This window comes from Syngnathus floridae, chromosome 5 (assembly GCF_059516105.1).
Source record: "Syngnathus floridae isolate MCC-2025c chromosome 5, RoL_Sflo_1.0, whole genome shotgun sequence".
In the NCBI taxonomy this organism is placed as follows: Eukaryota; Metazoa; Chordata; class Actinopteri; order Syngnathiformes; family Syngnathidae; genus Syngnathus; species Syngnathus floridae.
The window spans coordinates 1,143,993-1,166,833 of record NC_142417.1 but is presented as its reverse complement, the minus strand read 5'-3'; the positions used below and the strand labels follow the sequence as shown (position 1 = coordinate 1,166,833).

Here is a 22,841-nt window from a genome sequence, read left to right as displayed (position 1 = left end):
TACAACAAAAATTATTTTTTTAAATATGAATAAAAAGCTAACTTGAGAATAAAATGTTGATGCTAATGTTTAGAAATGTATTAAATAGAATTAAAACAATGCACAGATTAATCCGTTTTCAAAACTAAGGGCCATAACGAGACCACAATATGTCCTTTAAAATCCAATATGTAGTGTAAAAAACAACAGACAAACGAATAACTTTTCAAATATGGGTACGAAAATATTAAGGGCTAAATGCGGTTTACAAAATAAGCGAATGCATTTAAAAGAAAATAGTAAAATTGAAAATGCATACAAATAATAGCAAGAATAAATATTTTTAGGTGTTCATTTTACTTTTTTAATTTGCATTTTCCGTGGTACAATTTGACTTCTTAAAATAACACAATTCAAATACAATCCAACAGTATAAAAGGCCAGCTCATTGATTCATTGAGCTTTTTCTCCTAAGGGACTTCCGGGAGGTAGGCTGACCCATCCTGGGGGGAATCAAGGGTCAGAGTGGGTGGTCGTAGCCTAGCCACTGGACTGCACTAATGACTTCAGCACCTTTTGACCGGCTCCTGAACGGACGCCTTCATTGTTGGCTTGTTGTTGTGGCCCGAGAATGATACATTTACTAGCCGTGTCCGTGCTCCTCTGGGACTTCATGCTTCATTTGCTTAAGGGACATTTTGGGGTGATCAACAAGACCAAATGAAGAGCGGGAGATTTTACTGTACCAATGATTATTTTGGTGTGGGATGTGTCGGTAATTTTTCGTCTTTGATTTGCTCAGAAATGGTTTGAACTATTGCTGGACATCAATAAGAATGAGCTTCTTGTATTCCTTCTACTTTTACCACTGCTGCTACTTTGATTACTCTGCTACTACTCTTTCTTCTTCTTTGTTTGGTCTGGGTGTGCTTTTGTACCATGCTGCCTCTCACAGGTCAGACTTGGTACTACAACAGCCAATTTGTTTATTGTAGGAGAATGTGTGCAGTACCTATTTTTTATGTCTTACTCTACAAGGTCAGTAATAACCGTATTAGCGCTTGTGTTTTTATATGGATTAGGCAATATTTCACCCATTATTTGTTGTGTACACATCCTAATCACACTTTTACATCCTGTTCCCTGTTCAGGAAGGGCACAGCAAGATGTGAATGATTCTAAACGCATCCGATTAGAACCAGTAAAGAGGTTCTTCCCTGGCTTTAGCTGTTGTCTGGTCAACATAGTATTAAGATGGCTTACATGATAGCTTTCACCTTGACTTTCTCTAGTTCTGTCTGGGAAAGTGTTGATTCAAATGTATTGCACATAGGAAGTTAAAAAGATTTCAAGATGAAATTCAAATGTATTGAATTTGAAATTGAAATACAACAGAATTGCACTTAAACAGTGGGTTTTTTTTTTTCACCAGTGGGAGCCTGTCCCACCCTTTGAGAATAGTTTAGTCTAGTTTTTAAGCATTGTAAAGATTTGTAACTGCCCCGACCGAACACGTGGAGCGACAGCTCAACTGGTGACCTTTCTCACCGGGAAGCTGTTTATCTTCCGCAAAATGTTTTCTTTGAGCCATCCCGACTTGTTTCGTCATTAATCTTCTGTTGTTTTCCTGCCGTCTTTGTCCGAGGCCGTGGCGTAACATTACATGTGTCAGCCTGCTCTGCGACACGGGCCGGCTTTTTGCCTCTTTCATCACGTCACCGACTTCAGTTCATTTCATTTCACATGCCAGTTCACGTATAAACGAGCACATTCTTATTTTCGTACCGTGGTAATTCTAGTTGACCATGTTTGGGAATTTTGTAGACCACGTTGCGCCATGTTATTTTTCACGTCCCCGGCACACTTGACAATAACTGAATTCGAGACAAGACCTTAGACTAGTTTGTAGTGGGTCTAAGTTGTGGCGCAGGTAATGCGAGCCAACTGTTTTCATTTAACTATGAACGTAAGAAAGAAACACAAGAGAGAGGAAGGAAGGAAGCTATATATTGCATAAACCATCACTGTTTTTTTAGTGTAATGTGAAGGTCTTCCACTAGAGAGCACTCTCGAGTCAGATAAGGCACCAAAAGGCAAACAGCAGCATGTACGTAGTGCCCCTCTATTCCTAAACTAAGATTCATCTTGTAAAGATTAAGATGATGAGTCATGCCGGTTGAGAGGACGGAAGAAATCCCATTTTGTAAAAGTCTTGTCAGCATAGCGGAGATGATGAAAAAGGCGCACAATTAAAAAGCGTGCCAGATGACGTGAGCTGCTTTTACCTCTCGCGTGCCCCCCCCCCTTCCCCCTCCTTCCTTCTTTATGTGTTGAGCGCACTCACGTCATTCTGGCTAGCAGATGACCCTCATGAAATGTGAATCAGTGCGTTGTAATCAAGTATCTCTTGTCTCTCCTGTGACACACACAAAGTGGGAGGGAGCTGGCTAATAGGCCTATGTGATGTCTTCAAGTGTCTCTGGACTCCACTCTGTCTACATGTTCAGCGTTATCACAGAGCTTCACCTCCTCTCCACCTTCAGGGGTTTTTCCCCACTAACAGCTCAGCTTAAGTCATCATGTAGACATTGTTTAAACAAGTCCTTTTTTTTTCTTTTTGTTTATGCCACCCGCGTGGTGGTCTTCCAGTTTCTCGTCGGACTCGCACATGTTCTATATGGTGGCAAAGAAAATGTGTGAATGGAAGAGAAATGATGACTTTCTGCAGTGAGTGACAGTTGAATGGAACGGCTCTCCCAGTTGAAGAGCCTCTCAGTCTGCGGGTTTGTTTACCAAGCAAAGCTGGAGGACGGGACGGACGCTGAGCTCTTATCAGCTGGATTAGTCAATGGCACAATGATGAGCTCCCTTTGATAGAGCAGCTCGCCTCAGGTCGGGTGTCACTTCCTCCTTTGACGTTCTTCCGGCAACTATTAGAAAATGTTTCTTTTGTTTGACTAGCGTACGAAATAACAGAGCAACAATTTCCCTTACTAAATAATTACCTGTTTCTCTGGGTCTGTCCGACTAACTAACTAACTAACTAACTAACTAACTAACTAACTAACTAACTAACTAACTAACTAACTAACTAACTAACTAACTGGCTGACTAACCGACCAACTATTGCCTGACCTAACTAACTGACTAACCGACTAACTAACTGGCTGGCTAGCGAAACAACTAACTGAATGATTGCCTGGCCTGACTGTCTGACAAACCGACTCGCTAACTGGCTGGCTGGGTGACTAACTGACTGATTTCCTGACCTGACTGTCTGACTAACTCATTTAAAATAACAACACAAATGAATAATGACATAGCAAATTTATTGCAGACCTTACATGACACTAAGGCATGAAAAAAGTACGTGCAGACAAAGTGGATTATCTCGTGGTGTCCTTTTTCAAAGCAGTCTGCCACATTTAAACAAATCACTCGTCATATCAAAACAAAAGAGAAATCAGTTGAAATGATCTTCCTTTCTGTACAAATCAGGTCTTGATTTTCACGGCATTGTCAGCAGCCTCTGAGAGCGTCCAGCGCGCACACCAAGTACGTATTGTCGACATCGGCGCGCACACCGTGATAACTCCAAGCGCACGCGCCGCCGTTACCGTAGCCAACCGTGCCGTTCAATAAGCCCAAAGTTGCACGGCAAGCTGGCGGGACCAGGGAGCTCGCCCCGCACAGCCTCCCGTCTCGGACCAGTACCGGCACGGGCACCCTCCGGGGTACCGACTCCAGACTCCTGTCCTGACTTTGCCGCTTGCACTTGTACCTGCGGTTTTGGAACCAGATCTTGACCTGGGTGGACGTTAGCTTGATGATCAGGGCCAGCTGCTCCCTCTCTGCCGCCGACAGGTAGCGCTGCTGGCGGAAGCGACGCTCCAGCTCGCTCACCTGAGCCCGGGAGAAGAGTATGCGCGGCCTCCTGCGAGAGGTCGCGCCACCTTCGGGGCCTCCCTTGTGCTCAAGACACGTGTCTGTTAAAACACGTCATATTGTTATTAAGAATAGAAATTGACTGTTGTTTTCATGGTTCCAATTGAAAATGTATTTGCGTTATGAGTCAAGTTTGGACTATATTGAATTACAAATCGTTTGTATTTGCATTTATTTCATATATTCATTTGCGGAAATCTTAAATTCCCATTTTGCATTCAAATCCAATTTAATGTAGAAAACCATTGTTAGCATTGAAATATCATCTGAATTGAATTACGTATGCCAGAAATCTCCAATTGCGTATTGTTAAGAGTTCTATTCAGTCATCTTCCCATCATTGTATACAATTAATATGAATATTTTCTAAGGTTTGCCCAGTTGTGTTCCACCTTTCAAGATCAGGCAACAGAGGGGCAAGTCGTAGTTATCTTACCAAGTTTCTTCATCTGGTCCTCCACCTCTGCGTGGTGTGCAAACATCTTCTTTTGCCTCCCGTGCATGTTGTGATGGTGCACCGCAGCAACTCGCTCAGCCAGCGAACCCTCATGTTCATTTTCTTGAAGCTTCAAAATATCCTCCACTGAAAACGGTGTTGACGCGCTGGGATGCATCATCCCTCTTTTTCTTGTCTTGCAATATTCTTCTTGCTTCTTTGTGCTCGATGTGGCCTGACCTCTGACACTGAGTGGCGGCGTGGTAGCCCGTGCAGCTTTAAACACATGGGGGGGGGGATGTCCTCTGTCATCTCTTCCCCCCCCCAAAAGAAGCCGACAAATAGGCCACACGCTCTGATCTCCTGCCGAATGCTTCTCACCTTACACCTGAACGCACCACACTGGAAGGACTCAAGTGGGTGGGGGTGGGGGGAGGACCCTAATTGACAGATAAGTGGGCTCAATGGTGTCTGACAGGCAGTGAGAGTCTGGTGAACATTTATCTGACACTGCTTGCTAATCACTAGAAGGACGTTATTAAGTACCCCTGTTCATCTAGTAGCAATATTCTGATAAATATTTGGTGCTGGATGGTTGGGGGGGGGGGGGGGGGGTTAGTTGAGTGACGTCTGGTGATGTTGACCAGCTTTGCCATCAACATTGTTGTGCAGACACGTTATTAGTGTTGTCCGAGGCCACAACAAACAGAAACACGACACCTCATGTTGTGGAAGTGGAGAGGCGACGGCGCCAGCCTGCAATGCGTGACTGACGATGATGCAGCCGCAGCGGCAGCGGCAGCGGCAGCGGATCCTTGTTGTTTTAAGTTGACTAATGCAATGATAACATCTACTACTTCAGGGGCTACTCCGCGCATTATTTGGATAGTTCGTTGCAAAATTTAAAGAAATACGCCGATTTAAAAAAAATATATATAATAATACCTTAGAAAGTTTGGATGAAACAAATGAACACATTCAATGCATTTATCTCAATAAATATTTGGATAAATTCTTTCATATATGTTTCATCAAGATAGATGCTTTTTCCTTTAAATTTTTTAAAAACTTTTAACTTTAAAACTGGTTGCTTAAAAAACCTTCCTATGATTTGCCGCTAGGTGTCGCTGTCATACCAGATTTGTTCCCTAAGCAGCAAAGCAAGTGAAACGTCTCCCAGTTGCAACACACCTGATCAAATGATCAGGATTGTTATCTAACAAAATAATGTTTACTTTCCCAACTCTATTATATATATATATATTTATTTATTTTTTAAATTGATTTATATATTTCTATTTATATGAGCCGCATTAATGGTGATAACGTTTTACAATGATTTAGACATATCTCTTTCCAACCTGGCATTTGAACAGGGGTGTGTAGACTTTTTGTTTCCACTGTCTAAAAAGTGTGTCATCCATATTTTGGCACAATACATAAAGCATATAAAGTACGAAAGACAGCTCAGTGTCTTTCTGCTGCCATTCGAAGACTTTTCTGCAGTCAAATATGATCTCATTATCTTGGCTGTCCTTGGGTATTTCCCCACAGAACTGAAGGGGATAGTGATTGCTGGCGAGATTGGAGTGGATCTAATCTTTTGCCGCTATTCCATTTCACCGCACATCTAATTTGTCACAGTGCTGATGAATATGCCACAAGTTCCATGGGAAAGAGAGGGGACATCATGAATGTAAAACACACACACACACGCGGGGGGTGAGAAAGCAGGGTGAGACCCAAGTTGCGTTCTGTCGCACTAAAATGCAGTGATTGAGTTGATCCCGATTGAATGGCAAGAATATCGGAGGTGTGCGTTTTTAACTTGGTAGAGCCATCATTTTTGACACGGTGGATCTCATTCGACCTAACGTTGTGTCGCAGGCTTTATTTGTCATCCAGGGACAAACAAAATCAAATGAGCACATTTTCAAGAGCGCCAAGCAGATGGTAAGAATGGCATCTGCATAATGATCCTCTCCTGTCCTCATTATTCATGTATTCCTCGGCTTGTGACTCCCAGGGTGGCGATACAACCGGGCAGCGCTCCAAGTGACGGGCAACCAAGTGAACGCGCAGGGTCAAAAATCTGTTTCCAGGCAACGAGGTGTTTCTGTGTATTTAAAGCGCCATGCCAGCTGCTATTAAAAGTGACACCAGCGCAGCCGTGGACACACACAAGGAGCCTACACACACACACACTGACAATCTCGCCATATTTTCGCATTTTCACCCACTTCCAGCCAAAGTCAGAAAATGCTCCATTAGTGGAAGCCTCTAAAAGATTCACCCGAATGGATGGGGAAATGATACGGAAATGTCTTTTTCAGTTGTGAGAGCGTTTTTGTAGTATATGTATGACATACTCCTGAATTATGTTCCTAGCCTCTCATACTTGCAAATGTACTACTTACTTAGGGTTTGGGCTTTGGCGCCATCTTGTATATAAATATATCTATATATATACACCTGTATATGTACAGTATCTACATATATATTAGAGCTGTGGGCGAATGAGTCGTCATTGAATAATCGACCCAGGTTTTTCTGTTGGCCACAATGCAATGTGAAATTCTACTTGGGAGAATCACATGCCAAGTGTTTCCCTTATGGTTTGGACGTTACAAATCGGCAGGCCGACATGTGTACCATGCTTCATTGATGAGCCAGCGTGAGAAGATGCTAGAATTGGCCTGCTTGAGTTGCAGCATCACCTATCCATGAGGCAGGCGGGCTGGCTGGCTGGCTGGCTGACTGGCTGGCTGGCTGGGTGGGGAGCAGGCTGATGAGAAAGCCCCCCGGGACTCTCCTCTAAATAGGCATGAAATTATATCTGCCTGTGCCTGAGATTAGTGTCCACGCAGCCTCTCTCTTGTCCTCGGGCCCTTCCACCAAACAGCCACTTTGCAGTTTTCAGCTCGCTTGCGTTCAAGTTGAAGAAAGTTCATTTCCTTCAGGAGGTGCTGGGCGTCCTTGATCCGCCTTCACGGGTCCTGCTGGATTTGTCACACATACCGAGCGCTCAGAGGATGTGGTAGACCACAGCCGTGTCATGCGCGGATAATTTGCGCTTAATAGAAAGAAGCGGAGAGCGCTGGATGCACTTTTAGTTTCAGTGCATACGATAGATTTGGCAGAACTTATTGAAAGCAAGTCCGCCGGCTGCGCCTGCACAATGTAACGCACGCACGTCAGCCCCGCAGCAGCCTTGCACTGAATTCTGCTTTTATGACGCCCATAAAAGTCCAATTGTTGTTGACGCTCTCACACGGCGCCTAATTTGTCTTTATTTTTGGAGGTCACGGCCCGGGGAGCGCGCTGTTATAATGAAGTGCATTGTGTGTGCTTTTTTTTTTTCCCTCTCTCTCTCCCTCTTCAGTGTGTATGAAATTCTTCACTCTGAAGCTGGCACGGCCAGCGGTAGTGATCAAGCGACACATCCTGCACAATTAGGACAAAGAGTGGCTTTTACAGGACATTGCAAAGAGCAAACGGAAGCACAGTTGAGGAGCTTTTTTTCTTCTTTTTCTCGACCACTGCGATCATGTTTTCTTCCAAGGCAGGACAAACTAAATGAGACTGCCCACCTGGTACATTTGCGTCCTCAACCATGCTTCGACATCACTATGAAAAGGACCCTCTTAAAAGTCCTCTCGGAAAAATCTTTGTTTATGGAGTATGTTGTGGCTAGACATTGACATTTTTTTTTTTATTATTGGAGAGCTCATGTTCCTGGAAAGTAGTCTAGTTTGAATGTGATCTAGTGTTTAACTTTCCCACTCTTGTCTTGTAAGATAAAGTCAACTCAAATCGTGAGCCCTTGGAATTTTTTTTGACAAATAGTATATAAAGTTGAAGTTCTGGGAAGACCGCATATAAATAGTCAATTCAAGTTAAATGTTAAGCAGAATTACGGTGTTGTTGGATGTACCGATTAACGTTGCGTCACTCGTCGTCGTTGCAAAAAAAAACCTCATCCGATATGCCAGATATGGTCAATATTTTATTTCAGCAAAAGACACATAATTGATGCATTTGTATCTTTCATGACTTTTCAGTACAGAGGAAAAACCCAAACATATACACAGTATGGGTATATGTATATTTTAAAGTGCAAGTCATTTACACAAGGTCAATCATGCGTTACATAGCATCTGGATCAGGAACTTCAGTTCAAACTTTGAGTGTGCTATTCGAATAGTAAAATAACTGTCACATATATATCTATATATCTATATATTTATTTTATAGATATATATACATACGAATACAAAATAAACTTTACAAGTCACCGAAGCGTTTTTATTTTTCTCGCTTTTGCTCGAGCACAACGACAATCAATCACGATCAATCTATTTCAAGTCTTGAGAGGAAAGAGTACCATGACGTGTCAGGAGAAACCGTTTTCACGCAGCTCGCCGCCGTGACGCTCTCGCCCGAATCCGCAAACTAACCGAAGGCCCGTGACCGCTTCCTATGTGTGTGTGTGTGTGTGTGTGTGTGCTCGTGTTTTTGTTTCTTGTAGCTTTTCGCGCGTCACGGACGTGGCCTCCCGCTAGCAGACATTCAGTAAACAGTTACATTCTCTGAAAAACTACCGTTACGTCGGACTTGGTGAGGAAAACAGTCAATTTGCCCGAGAAAGTCATCGACACGCAGGAATGTCCAACAGGAAGTCACCATGACGACAGACAAGACACATAGTACGTGCCAAGAAGTGGGCAGCAGCTGTTTGGGTTTCGGGATGAACCCGCGATGGACAACATACACTCGCACACTCGCATCGTGCACACCTATCATGAATGTTTCAATGCCCTTTATAGTGGTCAAGATGGAAAAGGGGGGAAAAAAGTGCATATTGAACATAAAGTAGCAGGAGACCGTTTGGACTACAGTGTGACTACAGCTCTTGGATGCTCAAAGGACACGGCCACTTGACTGAGCCCAACAATCACCGTCGAGCGCTTTTATTCACCGCGGGAACAAAAGGTCCGTTTTCTGCGTCAGCTTTTGCGTCGGAGATCATTGCATAGTTTGGAATTCTCGAGTCTCGGAGTTGCCGCTGGAAACTAATCACCTTTTCAAAGGAAGGAAAGAAAAAGAAGAGCTTGTTGTGGTTGTGCTTGTCAGTGGTCAGTGAAGGCGCTTTTTCACGCGGGATGGCGATCGGCTCCTTTTGCACCTTTGCGTGCGTTATCCAAAAATTCTGCCTTTAGAAGTTGGATCATCTTTTAGCTTCAATTTCAGAGAGGTACGTTAGGCTTAAAATTTGTGTGAATGCTTTTAAATCCCGGTGAAGGCATTTCAAAAATCAATTTTCCGATTTTCTTTTTCTTTCTTTCACCACCACTTTGGTCATTTCAGTAAGCTACTTTTATATCTTGACTTATTTTTAAATGTTGTACTTTCAATTGTGAAGCACATTGAGTTATCGCGTTATATAGATCAAACGGCCTTGTTTTGATTGTCTGTATGTGTGAAAGTTCTTGATTCGTGATTCTCAAAGTGTGGTACTTGAAAGAATCACTGCCTAAACACAGTTCAGTTGTATTTAACTTTTTTTCAGAGCAATTTAACAGTACATAATGTTAGGAGAGATTTATTTTTAATTGCGTTGAAGTGCCCTTTGGACAGACACATTTTTGGGACTGTAAAACCGTTCCCTGTAATTGTTTGGTGACCAGACTGACTGGCCATTGTTCAAAGACTGAAAATTGCCCCGAGTGTATCAATCGACAGAAAGCATTATTTCCCTTGTAAAGGCAGAATTCAAGATCCAACTTGTCCAATTGGCCCATCCAGCTAATTGTTACACATGAAATTGTACTGAACCCCCGAGATGAAAAAGGGTGTCCCGACAAACGCAATGTGCACAAACAGGTGAGCCCAAGGCTCCAAGCCCGCCGCCTCCTCCCGTCGACAAGGTAACAGGCCAAACAAACACCAGCATGGGACTTCCTTTCGGGCCCGATTGTCTTCATAGAATATGAAGGCTTGAACATTTGTCAGAAGTGAAAATAGCAACAGACCAGCTGCTAACTTGAGCGTCCGTCCGTCCGTCCGTCTTTTGCATGCTGATGTTTGCTTCGCATCCAAAGTGCTTTGTAGCAGCCGCAATGCAACTGTGGAGTTGTGGTCCCATGTGAGTAGAGTAGATCACCTGACTTGAATGACCAACTTTGTTCCCCTATGGCCAGCACAGAGTCATAACACGGGTCCCGTTCAGTCATATATATATATATATATATATATTTTTTTTTGTGTGGCGTAGAGATGTTCAAATCGGAGCCATAACCGAACTGCTTGTTTTAAGCGAATTAAACCTACAATATGTGCATTAGAATAAGACATTAAATAATATAGTAGGAAAATAAATATAATTCCACGAAGGCTTATTTGTTGCGGGTTTTTTTTTTTGGTGTTTTTTTTTTAAATAGTCACTCTAAATCTCGACCCCCGGGGAAGCGAGCGAGCGAGCGAGCGCGCGTCGTTCAGCAACATAAACGTAGTGCCTTTGACGCCGGAGAGCTCAACAGTCGTATGCGTTGTGATGAGTTGACGGACACATTTGGCCTAACGAGCTTCATGATGATTGCGAACAACACGCGTCACTACTAATGGCTACATCTGTCATCAGAAAACAAACATCAGCATCAAATGTGCTTTATGTGTCCACTCGTATTTTGGTTTTCATGAAAAGCATTCAGGGCAGTTTTGAAGTTGGGTTTTTGTTTTGTTTGCTTTGATTTTTGGTCAGTTGAAGATAATCTCTCTCAAAGGTTCTGGTGACCACGCGCTCTTCGGAGAAGGCTAGCTATGGCTGTGGCAGATTACCTCGAGGATACAGTACATGTAAGAGTCGTTCAAGAATACGTGTGAAGGGGATCTTCACATGTCATGCTCACAATTGGACTGGTCTCATCACGAAAATATCAAGTACACCTAAAATAACGCGGATGAACCGATAAATCCATCAATGGATGACTTTAGCTTGTGCTTAGTGGAGCCAGAAGAGGCGGGTAAAAGATTGGAATGGTCCCGTGACATCTTGGAGAATCCTATTTTCAATTTGCAGCATTGAAGTGGTGGGCTCCAGTGATACGCCTGTTCTAGAGCAGCGGTTCTCAAAGTGGGGTCAGCTAAATAATTAGCAATAAATTTGATTTTTTTTTTTTTTTAAAGCTCCAGGGTTGGTGTCACAATGTATACCCCCAAACTCCTTGTTTTCCCTTTATTGTGCGTCAGATGATGGATTAGCACCCTAACTCCTGGCTGCGTCAACGCACCAGCTGACAAAGCCGTGAGCATCTGACAGTTCCTGGCCAAGAAGAGCATTGCCGTGCTGGAACAACGTTCCCAATTATCCGACTTTATTTTTTTTCTTCCCTGTTTTCCTATTGTGATGTGGGTCAAGATGGCCTTCCAGGTGTGCATGAAGGCGAGGCAAAGAGGGATGGGAAAGTGTGAGTGGAGAACTTCTATTGGGGGGAAGTAGATTCGTGACACGGGTCCTGGAACATTTCTGACACATCCCCTCCCTATTTAAGGTCCAATCCTAATTCTAATATGACATGATTTTTTTTTTTTTAATTTGTTTGTTAATATAGTTTTATGAGTTGGAAATAATTGACATTATTCTCATAAGTTTACAATTTCACACTGACCAAATCCGACCTTCTCAAGAAACTACCCTTCTGACTTTTGTTCTCAAATATAAGCAAGATTTGACATTCCTATAGCATTTGGGCCTTAAATGGCATGAGGATTATATGGAGGATCTCTTCTCCCCCAGAAATTTGAGAACCCCTACTCTAGAGATATGAACCACTATGGCTGTTTTTTTTTTTTTTTCTTCCCTTTTGTGCTTGGCATAAGACCTTTTAAGGATTCATCTCATCCGAGCGAGATGAAGAGTGAGCAAGGCTGCTGGAGTGATGAATGTGGGGGTGGGGTGTCCCTCAAGCCTTAGACGTAGGATACACAATATAGCAACAATCAAATCAACTCCAGCATTCCCTGGAGGTGCATATTTGTATAACTTCCAGTCGAGCGGAGGAATGAATGAGTTCACCCCGAGGGAATAGAGGAGCGATTTCAACTTGGAGTGCAACGAAGTTAGGAGCTGTCACTGGCTGAGCGCTTTTTGCCAAAATGACTGGCAAGGTCTCTGTTTCGCAGACTAGGCTGGATCTTGTACATATGAGGGCCCACAGACCAGCGCCAGCTCCCGCGGGCCTCCGCTCCGGTCGGCGTGGCGACGGCGGCGGCGGCGGCGACCGAGCCGGCCGTGGATGCGCACGGCTTGTTCTGCAATAGCTGTACGAGGATGGTCATCTCCGGGCCCATCCGAGACACCATGCTGGCTCTGACGCGCTCTACCGTGTCCTCGTCACAGTCCATCAGGCTCTGCAGCAGCCTCCCGTAGAACCTGAGCCCACAAAAAAAACAAAAAAGCACAATGAGTCCTCGAGGCCGATTCTCCTTCGTATACACTCCGACGAACGAGGCGCGCCGTTGAATTCCTATTTCCCTATTTCCCGGCTGCGTTGAGCAGATGGTAACCAAAAGATGCAAGTGAATACAACGTGAGCCATCTGTTATGCGACATAAATCCAGGTCAAAGGGGCATCCGGTCGACAACATTTCGATTTGCTGAACCAACAACGGCACTTTTGCGGTGATGACTCTCCAAATCGGACAACTAAATAGGCCACGTGTTGCCTACAGGTGTCTTGCGAGCTGACCTTTTTCAGTCATGACTAACCTCCAGTTTCCAAAGCAATCATCAGATTACTTACTTATCCGAGCAGCACAAGTTAGTGGCACAAACAAGTCACGTGACATCACGTCAGCAAAAACTGTTGTCTTCCCCATAAGTGTACAGGAGTTGTTCCGTTAGTTAAGCTAGCACGCTATGCTAAGTTTGCATATCTTCTGTCTCGCATCTAAGTTGCGTCTGCTCACCTATTGGGGAAGTGGCTCGGCAGCTGAGCCACCTCGCCGATAGCGTCCGGGTTGGTCCGGGCGACCGTGCAGATATCCAGCTTGCTGTAGCACTCCTCCTGGACTTCCGATATCATTCTTTGGAATGTGGAGCAGCGACGGATGGTCAGGAACACCTTGGAGGTGATGCCATTGGCAATGCACTTAAGGCTCTCTTTCACGAATGCTTTACCCTGTGGAAGAAGAGCAAGGCGTCGTGCTACTCGGACTTATTTTTCACCACCATCCTCATCTCCCGTAGTATTATAGTATCGGTTTCTGAATGCGCGTGATGTCATTTATTTCTGATGGGTGTCTCGTCTTCTTTGTCTCGTGTGTCTTGGCTGCGCAGCTTTCAGTCATTTGTGGCTGTTTTTGTTCTTTTTATTGGTCCAATCAAAATTCGGCTTCCGTATTTTGCCCTTCATAATAGCCAGCGCTGCCCACCACAAAGACACTTTTGGAACGCATTCAGATTTTGTCGCACGAGTCGTAAGTCAAGATCCCGCCGCACGATATATTTTGATCGCCTGCCGTACGAGTGCGACTCCAGGCGTCGGCGGCGGACGGAGGGAGTGTAAGCGTATACCTGAGTGTCAAATTTAGCAGCACTGTACAGGAAGGACTTGCAGATGTCATGCATGCCGTCCGTGTCGCACGTTGAGTTTTCCAGGCAGGCGAAGGCCCCGCAGCCAACTTGGAGGGCACCGTTGAGACAGCGTGCCACATCTGCTGTGGGCACACAGATGATGATGATGATGATGATGATGAGCCATCAGCGGCCGGCGCAAGCCAACACTAGCGCCACTGCACACTCTCACTACAGTTGCCAGGCTCTGGGCGAGAAAAATGCCACCGACAAAGGAGAATATTCACAAAGGACGTGCAGCCGCGAGGGGCAAAACTGCAGATTGGACACCTTACAGCCAGCTCCCAGAGGCTCAGACACTTTTTGGCGCCGCTTGGCTTTTCCCTTGGCAGGGCCTATATTTCGCAGCAGAGCTTTTGGACCAACGGCACCAGAAATACCAGAGTTTCCTGAGAATTGTTGGCGTGCACACACACACACACGCACGCACGCACGCACGCACACACACACGCACGTGCACGCTGTCCTGCCACCAGCCTCTGTCTTCAATTATTTTTGCACCAACTGGTAATTGTGGAGCTACATTTTAGGACTCCGACCACTTCAGTATTCCTGCACTAGAGAGTCGCCCGCCACACGCCACAGTCGGGCCAAATATGAATCACAACATGATATTCGTAAGAACACGTCAATGAAGCGCAGCCACGCTCGGGTCATTCAAACAGATCATCTGTCCATCTATTCATCGATGCAGAGTAGGCATGTCAAACTCATTTTTGTAGCTGGCCACATGGACATTTTCAGGGCACAAAAAAATCCGTCCTGGCATTTTGACTTTGGCCACACTCTGACAATGATGTTGATTGGTTCAGTTTGCTGTGTATATTGGAAATGGATCAATTAGCTGCTCCTTCTATATTGTGGACTAATCTCTTGGGCTAGAATGGAGAAAAATAGTAATGGTTGATTTTTGACTTTTGCAGGCCACGTAAAATGATGTGGAAGGCCACCTCTGGCCCCCGAGCCTTGAGTTGGATACGTGTGATTTAGAGACTTCATCATCTCTTTAACTCCACACTTGACCAAACAGTGGTCCACAAAGATAAAGCAAATATTTAGTTTGAAGAACCATAGATGCATTCATCATATACTTACTCAGCTCCACCATTTGGTAGCCGTATTTTTTGTTCTTGCTTTTATACATTTCCATACCTCAAGCTCAAATGAATGAAAAGAAACAGTCACTATAATGTCATTTCCCATGTTTGCTTTTACCATCAAATGGTATATCAGCCATTTTATATGCGCTCATTTAATAAAAAAAATAGTTGTATTGTAACTGCCCAAAGAAAACATAAAATGCGATTTTTTATTTGTATCATTTAAGGTTACGAATACGTTCAATTTTGGTGGGAGAGGCACCAAGGTCGAACCTGGACTGGTCGCCGTGCTATCCCATCCATAGCAACATATTTTTTAAAAAATGTGATGAAGGGGCCCCAGCCCACTTCAGACATACTGCAAGGGATCATGCTGGGGCACTTGGTTGCTAACGTTTCAACGGTTGCATGATGGATAGCATGTCTGCCTTGCAGTTCACAGGTTCTGCGTTTGAATCTCAGCCTTCCAGTGTGGAGTTTGGATTGTAATTTGGTTTTTTTCTCCACACGTGTGAGTTTTTATCAGGTGCAGTACTTAAAAATAGTAGAGGTGTGAATGGAAGCGTCATGCTAAACAGTCAAGATTTTATATGATTATGCACACTCGTGGCTTCCTCTTATAGGCTTGATTTGTTTTAGTTTTTTTAGACATTCACAGCCTGGGTGATTGAATGCACCCACGGGCCGTAGGTTGTCCACCAATTAGTGCAAAATCCACCCGGTATGAATGCATCTCATGCTTATGTGGCTTGTTTTTATTTTCCTATACAAATTGAATGAATGTGCAGCTTTATATTGTTTCCTACTCACTAATACACAAAATAGTGGGGGAGCTATGCAGCACTAGCAGGTCCAAGCTCATCTGTTGCCGGCAACAAAGTAATAATGACCAAAAAGAAAGAAGGAAAGAAAGAAAATGCACAATTCATTGCGCTGCAAAACGGCCGCACAGGCCAAAAATGATCATAATGAGAGAAGAAATGTGCATGTGAGCAAGCGAGCGAGCGAGCTCAGCAAGGCTGACGCACACGCACCCGCACCCGCACACGCACAGTAGTGTAGATGATGCCCAAGCATGTGTGTGCTACTTACAAGGGCTGTTGGCCGAGAAGCGTGCTCTCCTGGACGAATAGGACTCGTTGTGATCCAGCTCGTATGCAGATGCGTTGAGCAGCATCAGAAGGAAAAGTCCCGTCCTCAGAGGCGGCATCGTCTTCCCGGCGAAGATGTCACAAGTGAGCGCAAAGACACGGCCGAGCCTCCGCGGGAGACTCATTCGGCAATAATTCAAGCGCAACCAAAAGAAGCAGATCAATGGACCGGGGAGTGAGGGAGGGCTGCTCTTTCACCAGGCTGCGCTACTCCTCTCTGTGCTTTGGACTCGCATGACAGACAGGCAGGCAGGCAGACGGCACCGATGCTCAGTGGGAGCTTCAGCCTGCTCGCCTTTATATAGGAGCTCCGAACGCCACGAGCTGGACGCCTGCGCCAATCGCGAGGCTGCGTTCAAGGACCGGCTCCTGCTCGCTCCACTACTAATTGACAAAAAAAAAAAATCCCACTTATTCATCAGGAGAGCCATCCGGAAAATGATGCATTCATCTATTTATTAGAAGCGTAGTCATCATCAAGCGTGTCATCTAGATACCGGCATTACATGGACAAACCTGCACATTCGACAGGAAGGGAGGGAATCGTTTACAATCACTCTTACGCTTGCTACAAGAAGTTCAAGTAGTCTTTCTCAAGGACTTTTCTTTCGAGAGGGCAGCCTTTTATGTTTTTTTGTAATTTGTAAAGTAATTTAGATCCATCCATCCATCCATCCATCCATCCATCCATCCATCCATCCATCCATCCATCCATCCATCCATCCATCCATCCATCCATCCATCCATCCATCCATCCATCCATCCATCCATCCATCCATCCATCCATCCATCCATCCATCCATCCATCCATCCATCCATCCATCCATCCATCCATCCATCCAAACAGTCATACTGTACTTGAATGTAAAGAATTGACAAATCATGATCAATATATATCCTGTGGTGCCTTCTGGTGTGCACACGGTCGCAGTATATGGAGATAATCAATGATGGCCACAACTGCTTAGCAAGTTGCGGTAAGACGAATTGCTTTTCATAGTCCAAAGAAAACATTCCCGTGTGTATTGTTATGTTGTGTTGCTGCACCGTTTGTGTTCATATAGCTGTTAGCTAAAGGTGATGCTAGTTTCATGAGGTCATCTATGGTGTTTTGCATGATGCCCATGAACTTTTGTCGAGGCCAATGTTATCTGATTGTTTGGACAATTCCCGTAGGTAAGACCGTTTTGGAATTTGAACAACTTGGAAGTCAACCAGCATCACGGAACGGATTAGCCACCGCCCACCGTATTCAAATGACCTATCATTTGATCACATGACATTTCCCACAGCGGTGAGGCCTTTTGTTGCTTTTCCTTATCGAATCATCTTCGTGTGAAGCGTTGTTGACGTCGAGTGTATAATGTCTCCGGTTGGCCTCATTTTTCAAGAAGTCCACCAACTTGCAGCAGCAGCTCGTGTGTGCACACAGAGGAAGATGTGTGGGACTTGACCGTTTATCTCACGCCCCCTCAGCGGCATAGCAGACAGAATGAACAACTCATCTGATGCACAAAGAGCAGAGTGATAACTCAGCGTGAAGCAACATTATGCAGTAATCTGACCTTATAAAAACAACTTTGACACCATTGTGATGATACGCTAGCTAGCTGACAGCAGTACATTTGTAAGCTTCCAATGTAATTTTCAAAAAACTACCACGACCGAGGAAAAACAACCAATTAGACCCATTTGTTGCTGATTGGCTGATGTCAATCATTTCCTAGCCATGCTACCATCCAATCAGCCATAATAATAATAAATAATAAAGGATTAACTCATTCAAAATGGCATTCTTGCATTCAACACTTGGCTGTGTTGCTCAGTCCAGCTCAGCTAAACGTGAAGTAAGAGCTTATTGACGTGTTTGGGAGTCATCACTGTTTGCGTATTACCGCGGACGCTTCCCCTTTTTTGGAGGCAAGCCACACCGCAAAAACACTGGAGAAGACGGCCGCTCCTACAGTCCGTCCTTTGGGGCCGCCATGGTGTCAAGTGGAGGCGAAAGCGATTCACCCTGCTTTGAAAACAAGGCTAGCTTGAGAAGTTCGCCTGGCGGTCAACCGGGCGAACGCGCAGCGGGGCCGACGCGATGTGGGCGTCTCGTTTTTATTTGCATCCAGTCATATCGCCGTATCGTCCGCTTTGCATCCGAGAGCGTGTTAAAAGTTGTCACGGCTCTCGACCACCACAAGTACACAGCGCTACCTTGACTTACGAATTGCAGTCGTTCTTCAAACAAGCTTGTATCGCAAATCCAGCCCCCCCCCCAAAAAAAACAACAACATAATTTGCTTCTTATCAACACTCACTTAGGACACATATTAGTTAACACATGTAAATATAAAGTCCACAAGGGGCCAGCACAACAGGGGTCGTTTAGGAGTGTGAAATAGATGCAAGGCATCTCGAAAAGGTCATTTGAGATATTGCGTGCTTTACATTTTGCATATTTGTCCACAGCAGGTCAACTTTTACATAAGGTGCGTGCCATCCACTGAACTGTTGACGATCCGTTTGTTGTTGCCACGGTGTGGTTTTGATGACCCCCTCCCACTTTGATCAACTTTGGCTAATTTGATGTTTCTGTCCTAGCACTTCAATGCACACATTTTATTTGTTAGTCCCATTAGAGAAAGCCAGACCGGTCTTGCTGATAGATGTCATAAAGGTGGACTTTTCATTTATTTACAAAGTCAGCATTTTTTATTTTTTTTTTAACCCCCGGCGTCAGCCGGCTGCCGACTTTAAACGTCGCCTTTATTGAACCCACCGAAAGGTCTGGATCGCATTGATGATGCCGGCCGGCCGGCCGGCTGTTCTTACTCAGGGTGGAAAATCCCGCTTTTATTAGAGTGCACCTGCAACCTGGAGTAATATGCAGAACAAGCGAAAGCTTACATCACTTTTATCCTTGGGGCATTCTAAATTTTTAATTTCATCTTATTTCACTTGCAGATGTTCTAGTTTTAGTCCGCTTTAAAAAAAAAAATCTAATAGACTTATTTTACTTACTACCATTTTATCCCAAGTCCAAAATGTTGAGGCTTTGATAGGTCAATAAAAAACAAAAGGCAATGAACTTGCAAAATCCTCCAATGTGGAAAAAGTGAATAATAAGGTTTTTAAAATGAAAATCGCATATCATTTGTAATTTGATGCTTGCAATAACAACTAATTAGCAAATTGTTTTGCATCATTTTGCAAGGGGGGCTGAGAACCTTAAGACTGTTCCAGTTTTCTGGTGCAAATCTCGCTGAGCGCTTTTCATACAGTTAGCCTTCAACAATAAAAAACATAATTACTATTTCAGAAATGTGTATCTTCACATTTTTCAGTTTCCAAAACGTTTGTATAAACCTCAATTGTTTTGCTTTTATTAAACACCGCCCTGTTTTACATTTTGGCATGTGCATGCGTGTGACAAAATGACTGTATGGTTTTTGTCTTGGAGCAAGATTCAGCAGATGTCTAAACGTAGCACGTAAGCATGCTCATTCCTCAACATGACATCAAACAATGTCATGGCTGCTATGTTATGCATGATTTTATGAAGGGAGTTTAAAAAAAAAGTGTTTTGGTCTAGCTGGATTTCCTCTTATACAATAGATTTTTGTTTCTAACGAATTTTATTTATTCAGTCATTAAGATGCAAATAATGGCGTGTACCTCAAAATGCTATTTTTAAAACGCGCAACTTTGAAAACAGGCGACTTGCGCCGTTGTGGGTGTGAACAGAGCCGACTAGTTTTGTTGTCATTGAAAGCTGCTCCTATCGTTTTTTTAAATCGATGCTGTAATATCCAACATGAATGAAGGGTGCTCTGTAGTTTGGAATTTTTTTTTTTACATCAGAATGAATAATCATTTGGTATTATTACTGTATTTGCAAATCTTGTTTTGTCTCTCTCATTTCCATCTAGCCAGTCACATGCTGACATTTGTGCGTGATTTGTGATGGTTCCAGAGATCCATCCATCCATCCATCCATCCATCCATCCATCCATCCATCCATCCGTCCGTCCGTCCATCCATCCATCCATCCATCCATCCATCCATCCATCCATCCATCCATCCATCCATCCATCCATCCATCCATCCATCCATCCATCCATCCATCCATCCATCCATCCATCCGTGTGCATGTGCGCATTGCACTACCTAGCGAGCCCATGTTACCTTCAGCCAGCCATCTGGTTGTAGTTCAGACCCATCTGGTTGTGTCTCTCGAACAGGCATCTCAGGAATACATTTTGGAGTAGTGCCCACATCCGTTCACACGGGCAAGCGTTCACTCACATTTCAATGATGTCTTAAATGTATGTTTTTATTTGTTGCTGTTGTTATTTTTGGAGGGGTGCTGTCAAAGATGACTTCGGGCATGCCGCGAACGACGTGGTCATTTTCCCCTTGTGTTCACTTCATAGGTTACATTAGTGATGTGTCATCGGGAATTCAGCTTTTTTGTATTACTTACTGGCTCTCCAAAAAATTAATTGATCACATATAACCACCTATCATATCAATGAACCAGATGTTTTATTCCTAAAAAAAAAGAATCTTGTTCCACGTTCATGCCGTGTCTTACTCGATAGGTCTTTGTTTTCCACCTGCCACTCGTGTCTTGTCCTGGTTTGACTCTTTGCCTGGCAACTGTGATGTCGTTGACAGTCAACAGCAATTTGCAAAATGGCCGCCCCCTGAGATGAATCAAAAAAACGGGTCAATTTTGCTGCTCTACTCATATTCCACAAACACAATATGAATCAGAATGGCAAATTTAGACGAGTGGAACTGGTGCGGCACGTACATCGCTCATGTATTTCCCACAAGTTCTGCTGTTTCATCCTCAGCGACGTATGCCATTGTAAAGATGGTGAAGTATTGTTGTAAAACACAATATTTGTACTGTTTATAGGCGACTGTATTTCTTACCTGTCTGGCTCGCATAAAATCTGGATGAATTTTGGGAACTTGTGGGATCAGGCCTCGTGAACCGCACTTTTAATCACCAAACACATTTCAAGTGTGTGTGTGTGTGTGTGTGTGTGTGTGTTTCACATTGGCATCCATTAATTCAGCCCAGGGAAGTTGTGCTGCATCAGGTTGTGTCACTTCTCTCTGAATCCATTTCCAAGAGTCACCAGCAGCTCATTTGAAGGACTGGAATGACTAAGAATGGCGACGGACGCCCACGGGCCTGTACTGTACTCATAAAGCTGTACAATATTTCATCAGGCTGTGTGATAAGACCGATGGTGTCACACTTCCATATTGTCAAATGCACTGGCAGTTCAATTTGCATGCTAATACCGTTTCTGATTGAATCTGATATGAGCTGCACAGTGCTAGCCCTCAATTTCTAAAAGTCCCCCCCCCCCCCCATAAGGCATGCCGCAGCAACCCCCACCCGCATTGGTTGGCAACCATCCATCTTGCGGCTCTCGCTTTCCTGCTCTTTGTCACATGTTGCGTTGACACTGACAAGTGGCTTCAAACTTGCCTATTAAAAAAAATATAAAAAAGGTGGAAGGACGTTATTTGGCTAGGTGGCGGCTATTTTCTGTAGCTCTGAACATCTCGAAAAAAAACAAAAAACAAACCAAAGCTCAGTAGGAATCGAATGCACATTGGTGAGATAGCCAGCCATGGAAAAAAGCGAACAAAGGAGCCTAATGAACAGCACCATGGCGGCGAAAAGGCATCGGTGTGAAGGCCCTGTGGATGATGGGCTGGTGCCTGTGCGTGCTGGGGGCTGGAAGCGTGCCTGGGCCCAGGAGCTCTCTGGACACTGTGGGATCCTGGCAGTCCGTCCATCCGTCGCCTTGCTGTCAAGCCTCTCATGGGAGCGGCCATGTGGCAGGTCAGGCAGTCGTTATTTGCTTCATGTCAACCCTCTGTCCATATCTCTTTTCGTTTAGATAAATATATACATGTATGTGTGTGTGTGTGAGTTCTGTTGGCGCTTCCATAGAGTATATCACAGCAAACAGTAGCAGCATAGCTGCACTTCCACATAACCAGCCCACCACTTTCTCCTCAGTCCACTTGTCAACCTCTTCAAGCTGAGTTACATAATCTTAATTCACAGTCCAAGATAAAGATCTTATTGTGTGGAAAAGGAAAGCAATGCAACATCTGTTAGTTTCAGTCAACACTTTTCACTCACTATTTTTTTTTCTTTTATGATGCTTTTCTCATTCAAAGTGACCTTCTGCAGATTCCCGTCTGCCACCTATTCACTGCTTGCTGCTGTTTCTTTTGAAGAAAAAAAACGACATCATTCCATTCACTCTCAGCATGTCGCTATAACCATTTCGTTCATTTTGACAAAGAGCACATGGTTATACGTAATGTATAAAAAAAAAAATCTAAGTGCAAGTATGTGACTAATCTACGTGGTCAATGGAGACCAGCAGAATCCTCACATAATTTTTTAATGTGTATAATGGGCAAGTCTCTTTAAATTCTATTTAATTATGTCATTATTGTATGTTTTTGCATTGTACTAGATTATGGAACTATTATTAAAACACACAACAGCGTTGTTGTTTTGAAGGGGAAGTAACGGATTAATGGCGTTCCCGTTCATTTCA

At 44.1% G+C, this 22,841-nt stretch overlaps 2 protein-coding genes across 3 annotated transcripts; both read right to left on the bottom strand.

Moving 5' to 3' along the window:
* Positions 1 to 3,403: 3,403 nt before the first annotated feature.
* Positions 3,404 to 4,711, bottom strand: nkx2.7 (NK2 transcription factor related 7). Its single transcript, XM_088376722.1, has 2 exons — positions 4,361 to 4,711; positions 3,404 to 3,965 (listed from the first exon to the last, which is right to left on the bottom strand). Exons 1-2 carry the CDS (start codon positions 4,539 to 4,541, stop codon positions 3,499 to 3,501), a joined length of 648 nt encoding a protein of 215 aa, XP_088232848.1. The 5' UTR covers positions 4,542 to 4,711; the 3' UTR covers positions 3,404 to 3,498.
* A 3,642-nt stretch (positions 4,712 to 8,353) lies between these two features.
* Positions 8,354 to 16,540, bottom strand: stc1 (stanniocalcin 1). 2 transcript variants are annotated; one of them, XM_088376920.1, is made up of 4 exons: positions 16,187 to 16,540; positions 13,935 to 14,077; positions 13,328 to 13,539; positions 8,354 to 12,791 (listed from the first exon to the last, which is right to left on the bottom strand). In XM_088376920.1, the coding sequence occupies exons 1-4, from the start codon at positions 16,368 to 16,370 to the stop codon at positions 12,479 to 12,481; spliced, it is 852 nt and encodes a 283-aa protein (XP_088233046.1). In that variant the 5' UTR covers positions 16,371 to 16,540; the 3' UTR covers positions 8,354 to 12,478. The 2 variants fall into 2 exon arrangements, with proteins under 2 accessions (XP_088233046.1, XP_088233047.1); XM_088376921.1 differs by having other exon boundaries at positions 13,935 to 14,074.
* Positions 16,541 to 22,841: the final 6,301 nt, after the last annotated feature.

Bases quoted from the DNA above. Each gene is read 5' to 3' on its own strand.
- nkx2.7 (XM_088376722.1), bottom strand. From the start codon at position 4,541: ATGATGCATCCCAGCGCGTCAACACCGTTTTCAGTGGAGGATATTTTG. The intron at 3,966-4,360 runs GTAAGATAACTA...GTGTTTTAACAG, and splicing joins GGACCAGATGAAGAAACTTG to ACACGTGTCTTGAGCACAAG.
- stc1 (XM_088376920.1), bottom strand. From the start codon at position 16,370: ATGAGTCTCCCGCGGAGGCTCGGCCGTGTCTTTGCGCTCACTTGTGAC. The intron at 13,540-13,934 runs GTATACGCTTAC...CTTCTTCCACAG, and splicing joins CTGCTAAATTTGACACTCAG to GGTAAAGCATTCGTGAAAGA. The intron at 12,792-13,327 runs GTGAGCAGACGC...TTGTGGGCTCAG, and splicing joins CCGAGCCACTTCCCCAATAG to GTTCTACGGGAGGCTGCTGC.